Source organism: Herpailurus yagouaroundi, unplaced genomic scaffold (assembly GCF_014898765.1).
Source record: "Herpailurus yagouaroundi ecotype Mexico unplaced genomic scaffold, PumYag 77, whole genome shotgun sequence".
In the NCBI taxonomy this organism is placed as follows: domain Eukaryota; kingdom Metazoa; phylum Chordata; class Mammalia; order Carnivora; family Felidae; genus Herpailurus; species Herpailurus yagouaroundi.
Genome location: NW_024412388.1, coordinates 7673637 through 7684894, shown reverse-complemented (window position 1 = coordinate 7684894; position 11258 = coordinate 7673637). Strand labels below are relative to the sequence as shown.

Below are 11258 nucleotides of genomic sequence, written 5' to 3'. Positions count from 1 at the left end.
CTCTGTCTCTCTCTGTCCCAAAAATAAATAAACGTTGAAAAAAAAAAATTTTTTTTAAACTAAGCCTTGAATCCTCAGAACAAGTCTCCTTCAGGTGAGAGTCAAATGCAGTCAAAGTCCCCCCAGACACAAGGGCAGCAGGAGAGGAAGGGGTGGAAGCTGAAGACATGGGCTCTGGGGAAAAGGAAGTGGATACAACAGGTCAACTGAATGACAGGGTCCAAAATTCAGGAAGCCTAGGGGAGCACGGGGGTCTTGGAACATTCAGGAAGAAGGCAAGGTGGGGCACAGCTGGTAACTGGCTGCCTACTTTGAGGTGTGAAGGGGCGGAAGGCAGGCAGCAGGGTGGCCGCTGGGAGAGCTGGAGGAAAGAACGTGGCTCAGGACTTGGCGCCTCTTGTTTTTGGAGCGTGAGCCCAGTCGTCACCATTAATGGGGTGGGGCTAGAGGTAGCACAGCACAGGCTGGCAGGTGTGACCAAGGAACTTTGCTTCCTACTCCATTTGGTGCCCCGATGGAAAAAAAAAGAGAGCAACTTCTCCATTAAGGCTCTACTGGAGAAGGAGAAGGAGGTCTCTCACGAGGGGTTTGCGGGAGAACTCACTTCAAGAGCGACTTCTCAGCGAAGATCATTATTTAGCACACATATAGAAGCATTTTCTATTTTGCAAAGTGCTTTTCAACCGCTGTGTGAATTATTACCCACAACTGAGCCGAAACTCATCACATGTAGCCTTACGTTCTGGGCTGAAAGTTTCCCGAGTGTACAAGTCAAGAGATTCTTACACATGTAACTAACGAAAAATTCGATTTCTGAGATCAAAAAAGCCACGGGAAGGAGCGCATACACTACCCGAGCCCAAACTGTCACGTATCTATAAAACAAGATGACAGCTCTTACCTCTTTTTTTTTTTTAATTTAAAGAAACTAAAGAAATTCTCATCACCATTGTGACTTATCTTTCAACGTCTCTTTCTTTTTTAAGGCGTAAAGATCAGGGCTTCATGGAAAGAACTGATGATACCTCTGCTTTGCTCCTCTAGCCGCAGGCCATCCGAGGGCTGCCATGTGACCATTAGGTACTGCTTAGGAGAGCCGGGAGTGGTTTCGAGAATTCTTAGTGTTTTATTCTTCTTGATGACTGTAGGCAGTCAGTGACTGGAACCAGGCTTTCAGCACACGGGGTCGGGGACGGGGGAGGGGGGGGGGCTATCGGGTCAGAGGGAGAAGTCCCAGGACCTAGAACATTTTGCTTCTGGATTTGACATGGAAATTTCCAATTCCAAGAATAGATGTTACCTGAAAAAATCACACTCTGCTACAACTCTGTCACTAGATTTCGCACTAAGTCAAAAATTAAGAATCCCAGAGCACAGTGTTTAAACATGTTTCACGTGCTAAAAGTTACAATATTGAATCTGGGAATTCATTCAGACTTTTTTTTTTTTTTTTTTTTTTTTTAATGTGCAAATGAGGGTGGAACCGCAGGGGCTCAGGAGCGGAGGCCTTCTCCCCAGGACCAGTAGAGAGTTGTCTCTGGGGCTTACCCCCGGCTCTGTGTCCTCAAGAAGACGCGCTTTGCTTCAAATCAAAGTTAGTGTCTGCTGGTCAGTATCTGGTTCATATTTGGTATCAAGGAATTACGTGTTCATTTCACGCCTGCACTTCTGTTGGGAACAATGAAGTCTGGGATCCAGAGGGCTGACCATGAAGTTTGCGGGAAAAAAATCCCAGATTTACGTGGATGCCAAGATAATATGCAGGAAACAGAAAACACAGCCCATAAATAGGATCACAGTGAGATTCTCAAAGCTGGTTCCCAATACTAAAGTAGAACAATAGCATACAGAATGCTTCCTGGGTGCCAGGCACACAGCACTTTCAAAGGAGCAGGGACTCCTTTGGGCTTCACAACAGCCTCGTGAGGTAGGTACCACTGTCCCCGTCTTACAGGTGAGACCACTGAGCTACTACTAGGTGGCAGAAGCAGGATGCCACACAGCAGCCGGGCCCCAGTGTCCATGCTCTCAAGCACCGTGTTATTCTGTCTCTCAGAAATGCCCCGGCCACTCAGCATGTGCCGGGCACATGGCCTGTAGATGGATGGGCCCCACGGTCACCCTGTGTGGTGGGGATGCAGAGGAGCAGTGCTGAGTGCAGCAGACGAGGCGGGGTCTGGAGTTGCCACGCAGGCGGGGGCAGCACGGAGCCCGAACCAGACGCCCCGCGCAGAGAGCGTGTTCCTCCGTATACTCCGCCTCCACACGCGGCCCCTCTCCTGCCATCGCGCTCCAGGGCTGGGTGCCTCGACACAGGTAAACCCTGGGACGGGGGAGCGTGGGGCTGAATGCCAGGGGAGCCACAGGGAAGGCGGACTTACCTTGTAGAGCTGGTGAAAGCCAAACGCAATGCCTGCCGTGATGACAGCCAAGGCACCGTAGTCCCTCCATCGGGACCCCACAGGGCCTGAGGTGGGGAGAAAAGGGAGTCAGGAAAAGCACACGCATCCTTCCTGGGCGGGGGAGAGCATGTGTACTGTCTGAATCTCAGAGGATCGGCATCTGTGACACACAACTACACGGGACGGCGTGCGACGGTCGGGAACAGCGGCTTGGCGTCGCCTCCCCGCTCTTTCCGGGCTCTCGGGACCACCTGCCTCAACCTCACACCTCCTGTGCAGAGGTGTGTGGCAGCGAGCAAGCCTCGGGTGGCCCTCAGGTGACAGAGGCGATCTAGGGCACGGTCTCCGCTCTCAGGGAACAAAGGGTCCTGCGAGGCTGACACAAACACACTTAGGTGTGCGTCAATACACGTCCCCGCACCTGCCACCCACAGGGATGAGCTAAGAGCCACTTGAGAGGCAGAGGACAGGGGAAAGGAGCCTCCACCATCTGTGTATTCAAGACTTCACGAAGCATCCTCTGCATGCCCGACCGTGTTGCAGGCACGGGGGCACAATGGCAACGAGACTCCCGTGTCCTGGTCTGCTCTCACACTCAACAAGTGCAGGAGACAGCTTCCAAACAACTGAGCAAGGCAACTCCGGAGAGTGATCAAGAAGGCCCAACAGGGCAGGCACCTGGCTGGCTCAGTCAGTGGAGCAGGAGACTCTTGATCTCGGGGTTGTCAGTTCGATCCCCCACGTTGGGTGTAGAGATTACTTAAATAAATAAAATCTTAAAAAAGGGGGGGAGCCCCAACAGGGTGATGCCGGGGAGTCGGGGGAGAGAAGCAGGGGTCGGCAGGGCCTTGGAAGAGGCAGATGCTGAGGCCTGTGGGGTCCCAAGGACAGAGCTCCAGGCAAGGGACGAGCAAGTACAAAGGTAGGGGTTGACTTTTGTTCAAAGGAGAGAAGGTGGCCAGTGTGACCCAAGTGAGCAACTGGGCCTATCCAAGGGGGGAGGCCAGCAAGAGCAGAGAGGGGTTACCCAAGCGGGAGTGGTAGAGGGCAGAGCGGGGAGAAGAGGTGGATCACAGCACTGGGGTCACCGAAGGCTCTGAATCAGGAGTGACCCAGTCAGCTCTGTATTTTGGGAGATAACACGGGGTGTCCTCGAGGGCGAGATACAAGTGGGAGGTAGAGAGGTGAGGAGGCAGGGAAGAGGCTACCAAAGGGGCCACAAAAGGTAAGAGGGACGGGGCCAGGATGACAACATGCTGCTGCCGTGAAGGGACCGGAAATGGGCAGCCAGTCCTTGTGCAGGTGCAGGCCCCAGGCCCAGTGCTCTAGAATAGCCTCCAGGAGACCCCCCCCAACTCCTGAATGGAGGAGAGCGGGGTTCTCTACCTCACAATCTTCCCCATGCACTGTTTACAAAGTGCTTTCGTGTTCATAATCTTCCCTGACGCTCGGCCTCCTCTCAAGGGACCTGCCAGGGAAGGCAGGGCACTAATGCAGGACACTAATCCATCCGTGGCAGCAGACCACAGCGCCCGCAGCAGGCTGTTCAGAAGGCACCCCCCGGGACTGCTATGACAAGGAAGCCGGGGTGCGCACGCGCATTTAGGAGAGGAAAGGGTAAGAGGAGGAAGAGCAACCACATTCCTGAACTTCTTGAAAAGAGCACGAGGTCAGGGGGCAAAGCCGAAGCACGGTCAGGGGCAGACACCAGGAGCAGGCGCCGGGGGTCTCTGCCTTCACCTGTCCCTGGGCGTGCAAGCTCTCCAGGTCCTCGTCACATCCTGCCATCTCGTGACCAGAGGGGAGCAGGCGAGGGAACTTCTCAAAGCTCAGTGGCAGGACGTGGGCACTCAGGGAGGAGGGGCTGCTGACACACAGGCCGCGGGGGGTGGGGGGGTTGGTCCAAGTGGCAAAGACCCTCAAGGTGGCAAGGACGCCGCTCCCGCCTCCCTGAGCTGAATGGGGTTTCAGGAGGCGGACGCGACAGTGACGCAGGGACCTGGAAGAGTCTCTCATCAGCCACCTCCCTGCTCACTACCTGTGTGGCCTACAGACTCCCAACCAGTTTCCCAAGGTGGCCCAGCCCTGGAGTCTTCTGCACTTACTCCCAAGATGCCCACCCCCCCCTCAGCCCTCAACTCCCTTTTCTGTTTTACAGTTTTTGAGGAGCTACGAGACGCACACGGTCTAAAAAGCACACAGATCATCTTGTCATTCTACTGCCAACAGCCTCCCTCCAGCATCAGCAGCCACTGTGAACAGCTTCCTGTCTGTCCTGCCTGAGACTTTTTATGCACGTCTAAGGCAACACTGCTCCGTACTATTTGCCTGTTCCCCCTCGTCCTCATTCTGCTGTCTTTCCAGAGGTGCCTAATACTCCATTTAAGCAACTCCCCATTGATTTCCGGCCTCTTACTGTTTCACACAATGCTGCCCCCAAGGACTGTGACCGCATGTCATCTCACGTATACGTCCGAGTACAGCCGTGCACGTCGATCCCTAGGCGCCTAGGTCGGAAGTGCAGGCAATTTGCAATTTGGAAAGATACTGTCAAATAGTCCTCCACGGGGGCTGAACCAGTGGGCTCCCACCAGCCGTGTCCAAGAGTGCCTACTTCCTCACAGCAGCACCGCGGGCTCAACACACTCAGATTTCTGCCCGTACTAAGGAGAAAAGAGTCCCCCACTCCAGTTTTCATTTGCCTTTATCTTCCAGAGAGGACTGAACATCTCTTCCCTGTGTGTCCTCTCTGGGGTACTGTATGTGATCCTGCTCTCCTACTCGATTTCCTCATCAATTTATAAAACTTCTTATACTGCTGAAGGGGGCTTTCAGGAGGCAAAGGTGACAGTGATGGAGGAGCCTGGAAAATTAGTCCTTTGTCTGTGACAGAAGCTGCAAAAGTCCCTCCCAGTATATGTCTTTTGACTCTGCTTATGGTGCATCTTGGCGTGTCGCATGGGCTCTGGGGTGTGGGTTATGGCAAGCCAGGGCGTCCCCACTCCCTCCTGGGGCTGTGTAGTGACTCTCTGGGTCACAGAAACTGTCTCCAGAAAGGAGTTCTGCTGCTCTGCTGTAGTGAGCGTGCCCACCCAACAAGTATCTATGCGGATAAGCAACTGCGGCTCATTAAAGCAAAAGCTCTGAGACCCCCGACGCAGACGGACATTTCTACCCTGACCCAGAGGAGCCAGGAGGCTCTGAGTCCCGGGCAACCTTCTCATTGGTCGCATCCCAAGCCCACTCCGCTCTGAGTGCCTCGATGCAGTGTCCAACATCCAGTACGAGTCCATTTTTAGGAGGAAAAAGTGGAGACAGTAACCTTGTCACTCTTCAAGAGTCACTGTTCAGGAGGGCTTCCATCCACATCTAGCACCTCCATCTGTGCTGCCCAAATCCTCAGAGAGAACAGCTTCAACATGGACATGTTTCTAGAATATTCTATTCACCACTGACTTCTCAAATACTCAATCTCCTGCAAGAGAACAGCTGCAACGCGCTAGAAACTGGACCAGAACCAAAGCTTGCCCGCTTCCTTCTTTCCTGCAAACATCGTGCCTGGAGAGGCGCAGTCTCTCATTCTGGGTACTGGAGCTGGAAGGCTGAACAGATGCTGGCAGTGCAGGGGTCCACGAATCAGAACCCCTCCTTCCAGCGGCCGCCACCTTTCCAGAGCTCTGACCTCCTCAAGCACCAAGCAACACCTGTGGCTCCCTGCCGGCCGCACCCTTCACCCCCACACCGCGACTCATTCCTGACATGCTCGCGTTAAGAACATTTTATTGCCCCTTGGTTTTCATTATTAATGAAAAGGGACCAGAATGATCTTTCCTAAAGTTCAGAGAGTCTATAAAGACAAGAAGCTGAAATGCCATTTTACTCGTTTTGGAGATGTGTGATACAATTCTGTCTTGTGGCAAAATGAAAAAAGAGAGAAAGTAAGAGGAGGTAACTCTGACCTGCCGCGTGGATTTCAAAGGTAACAGAGCAAAGCACTCGGTGTGATCCCAAACTGGCTCAAACCCCCAACCGTGACCACTCGGAGTCTCCCTGCCGCCCACCCTGGGGCCCATTTTTTCCAAGGCCAGTGCAGACCCCCACGAAGGAACAGAGCACCTGGGAGATACACCTCTCTGGTCCCCACCCTCCCCGAATGTCCAGAATTTTAGAGTCAAGGGCAGAAAATGGGGCCAGTAAGTCTTCTGCTCTAGCTTGGAAATAAGGGAAGCAGAACAAATGAGCCTTTTAAAAGCTTCCAAGCCTCCAGTCTAGAAGCAGACGCCTGCCTGCGTACAAGGCAGGCGAGAAGCCGGAGACCAGAGATCCCGGTTCCACACCACCGACCCAGTGGCTCCCAAGGACGTTCTTCTCTTCTTGTCAAGCACAGACCACTTGACTGAAGGTGGCAGAGCTCTGTGCCGTTGGAAGAGTGGAGGAACAATGATATATTTGTTTACTGTCACTCAGATTCAAATTGTCCACAGCACCTCCCCAACAGGTACAGCCAGCTAATGAGCTGAATGGCCGGGTGCTTTACCAACAACACCTCATCGCTGGCATCTCACGAAGAATAAAGAGGCAGTCAGCCATGGAAGCAGTGTTCAGCCTGCACAACTGAGCACTGCTGGGCCTGCGCTGATGCCTTAGGCTGCCACAAGGTCAGAGGCCAAATCACCGCAGGGAGAAGAGCGAAGGGCTCTTTGAAACTCAATGCCTTCTTTAACCTTCCAAGGACTTTGTCAACTAGCTTGAGCTCGGCCAGTCTGCCTGCCCAAAGCATAGGGTTTCAGATGAACCCACCACGTGTGGTGGCCCTGTCTGGGGCAGGAGAGATGCATCCCTGTGGCTCCTGAACCATTCCGTGAACACAACTAAACCAACATTACTCCAGTCCTTTAGTCTAACCTCCATCGACCAAGAAACGGCAAATGACGCATGTGGGGCTGGGAATCCCACACAGCAACGTTGAACTCGAAGCCACCAAGTCACGAACCCGGACTCACTGATATCACGGCAATGCCACAATCCAGTAAGCGTCACAAGATCATGCTGCTGACGACACGGAGAAACTATCAAGGCCTCGGGGAGGCTGGCAGCCTCAGTGCAGGGCGAGGCGGTGCCAGCAACCAGGCAAGCCTAGCTGGGGTCCCCTCCACGCTCACCAAGGCTGGGGCTGTGACCACATCGCGCCCTACCCAGCTGCTCAAATCATCCCAACAGCTTCACTCACAAGCCACCCTGGAAATTAAATAAGACAGGCTCTTCCACAGTGAGGGCCTGGAATAAAGCCAGTCTGCCAAACCGGGGCTTGTTACGCCACAGAGTGGCGGGGCTAAATGCACAGAGACTGGCGACCGGCTGTACTACAGGCCGAGCTGCGGGGGGCCGGCCACTGTATAGGGGCACGCTGGGGCACCCGGCGGAGCATGGTGGCAGCAGCCAGAAGGACAAACCAACCAGAGCATGGCACTGAGAAACACAACAGCTCTGCTCTGAACAGAAGCACTGGGCAGCAAGGGCAAAGGCACCACGGTAGCCCCACCACGGCCACACCTGAAAATTCAAGGCCCTTCATGTGAACATCACACGAAAGGCCATCTTTTCCACTTCTGACAGGCTGCAATGCTATCAGCAGTGTCATCTTTAGGCAGGAAGGACTCTGACAATCATATCCATATCCTCAGTCACAGATCAAAATATATAAGCTCTAATTAAGCTCTAAGAACTCAGAAGCATCCAGGAATAGGCCCAGGCTTATACAGTCAAGGGATTTTTTTTTTTTTTTTTTGCCAAAGAGGCCCAGGGAAAGGCTAATCTCTGTAACAACTGTGCTGGGACAACTAGAGAGCCACAGAGGGAAGAGAGTGAATCTCGACTCTCACCTTGTTTCATACACACACATTAACTCGAAGTGGTTCACACACCAAAGCCAGAAAGCAAAAACTCTAAAGCTGCTGTAAGAAAACAGAACAGAGAAGGAAATCCTTGGGGCAAGCAAAGACATCTTCAAATACAAAAAGAGTGAGTCACAAAAGAGGAGGAAAAAAAGAACAAAATGGACACGATCAAAAATTTAAACTTGGGCTCTTCAAAAGGCACCACCAAGAAAATGAAAAAGTAAGTCATAGGTTGGGGGAAAATATCTGCAAATCATGTATTTGATAAAGAGCTGTATCTATACAACTCAACAATGAAAAGACACTTGTTTTAGAAAAAAGTGTGAGCAGAAGACTAGAAGAGATACTCCATGAAAGATGTAAGAATGGCCAATAAGCACGTGAAAATATCATCAGTCATCAGGGAGATACAAATGACAAGTACAATGAAATCCTATCACATACACGTTCATATACGGCTAAACCTAAAAACTGAGACTATCAAGTGCAGACCAGGATGTGGAGAAACTGAAACCCCCCCTCCCCCGCTCTGCTGATGGGAATGACAAATGGCGCAACCACTTGGTGAAAGAGTTTTATAGTTTCTTACAAAGTCAAACACACACACCACGTGTGGCTAAGGCAATCCACTCCCAGGTATAAGACGAAGAGAGAAGGAAGCACACAGGCACACAAAGGCTTCTACTAGCACACGAATGTTCATGGTGGCATTATTCGTAATAGCTCCAAACTGGAAACCCAAACAACTATCGACGGTCGACAGATAAACAAATTGTGGGAGATCCAGAGCACAGAGTAACAGGAGTTAGCAAACTATGCCCGCTTGGCTAAGCCCCACTCAGCCTGCTTTTATTCAGCTGTGAGTTCAGAATGGGTTTTATATTTTTTTTTAATTTTTTTTAACGTTTTATTTATTTTTGAGACAGAGAGAGACACAGCATGAACGGGGGAGGGGCAGAGAGAGAGGGAGACACAGAATCGGAAACAGGCTCCAGGCTCCGAGCCATCAGCCCAGAGCCCGACGCGGGGCTCGAACTCACGGACCGCGAGATCGTGACCTGGCTGAAGTCGGACGCTTAACCGACTGTGCCACCCAGGCGCCCCGGGTTTTATATTTTTAAAGGAATATGGGGGGGGGGAATGTGTCACAGAAACATGTGTATTTGTGTGTGTGTGTGTGTGTTTGTGTATAACTTGACAGGTAGATGTATCTCTACATGGATCAATCTCAAAGCATCAAGTTAGGGTAAAGAAACCAGACACAAAAGATTACATGCTATATGATACCATTTACATGAAAATTTCTGAAAGGTAAGAACTTTAGTAACCCAGAATAGATTGCTGGTTGAAAGGAAACTGAAGTTGGGGAGGGGACAGATGCAAAGAGCACAAAGAAACTTTCTGGGGTCATGGACATTTTCTATATTGTGGCTGTAGTGTTGGTTACAGGAGTTAAATGAATTACAATTTGTACAATTCATTAAACTGTACACCTAAAATTGATTAATCTTACTGTGTATAAATTATACTTCAAAAAAAGCTGCCCAGGGGCGCCTAGGTGGCTCAGGTTAAGCATCTAACTTGGGCTCAGGTCATGGTCTTGGGTTCGTGCATTCGAGCTCCCCATCAGGCTGTCTGCTGTCAGCACAAAGCCCACTTCAGATCCTCTTGTCTCCCTCTTTCTCTGCCCCTCCCCCACTCTTGGGTGCCTTCTCTCTTTCTCTGTCACTCAAAAGTAATAAATAAGCATTTCTTAAAAAGCTAAGAGAAAAATTAATAGAAATCCAGAAATATAAAACTGCCATATGACCTAGTGACTCAACTCCTGGAGGTCGACCCAAGAGGAATGGAAACATACGTCCACATCAGACTTGCACACAAATGCTCTTGGCAGTACGTTCACTTTAGGCCAAACTGGAGACAGTCATCCATCAACTGGTGAACCCACAGACATAAGATGGTACGTTCATACAACGGGTGCACTCTTCAGCAATAAAAAGGAAGTCCTGCTACCTGCTGCCCCATAGAAGAGCTCCAAAAATACTGTGCTGAGCAAAAGGCAGGCACAAGGGACCGTATATTGCAAGATTCCATTTACCCGAAACATCCAGGAAAGGGACAGAAAGCAGATTAGTGCTTGCCTGGGGCAAGAGGGGAGGTTATCAGTAAAGGGGCACAAAGAATCTGATGGGGAAGAATGAAAGTGCTCCAACACAGACTATGAGTGCATCACTCAGTAAGTTACCAGAAGTCAGGAACTGTACATTTGAAATGGGTGAGTGTTATAATACGTAGAATATACTCCAGTAGCTTGTTTTAAAAAAAAAATTTTTTTTTAGAATGCCTGGGTGGCTCAGTCAGGTAAGTGTCCAACTTCAGCTCAGGTTATGATCTCACGGTTTATGAGTTCAATCAAGCCCCGCATCAGGCTCTGCGATGACAGCACAGAGCCTGCTTCAGATCCTCTGTCTCCCTCTCTCTATGCCCCTTGCCTGCTCTCTCTCTCAAAACATAAACTTAATTAAAAAAAAAAAAAAAGAGTATAGAAACAGACCCATGCATATATAAACAATTGATTTCTTTTAACATTAATTCACATTTTGAGAGACAGAGACAGAGCATGAGCAGGGGAGGGACAGAGAGAGAGGGAGACACAGAATCCCAAGCAGGCTCCAGGCTCTGAGCTGTTAGCACAGAGCCCAACATGGGGCTTGAACCCACAAACCGTGAGATCGTGACCTGAGCTGAACTCGGAGGCTTAACCAACTGAGCCACCCAGGTGCCCCTAAACAATTGATTTTTGATAGAAGGACAAATAACTCAATGGGAATAGGATAATCTTTTGTCCATATGGTGCTGGCACAACTGGATATCCATGCAGGCAAAAATGAACCTTGACTTTCACATTATACCATACATAAAAATTAACTAAAAATGAATCACAGATCTTGATGTTAAA

At 50.6% G+C, this 11258-nt stretch overlaps 1 protein-coding gene across 3 annotated transcripts in view; it reads right to left on the bottom strand.

The window, feature by feature from the left end:
* PEX14 (peroxisomal biogenesis factor 14) overlaps positions 1-11258 on the bottom strand; it is a 143959-nt gene that overhangs the window by 9259 nt on the left and 123442 nt on the right. For all 3 annotated transcript variants that reach the window (XM_040461052.1, XM_040461042.1, XM_040461055.1), the window contains one exon: positions 2382-2467. In XM_040461052.1, the coding sequence (XP_040316986.1) occupies positions 2382-2467 (86 nt within the window). The remainder of the gene's footprint in view (positions 1-2381; positions 2468-11258) is intronic.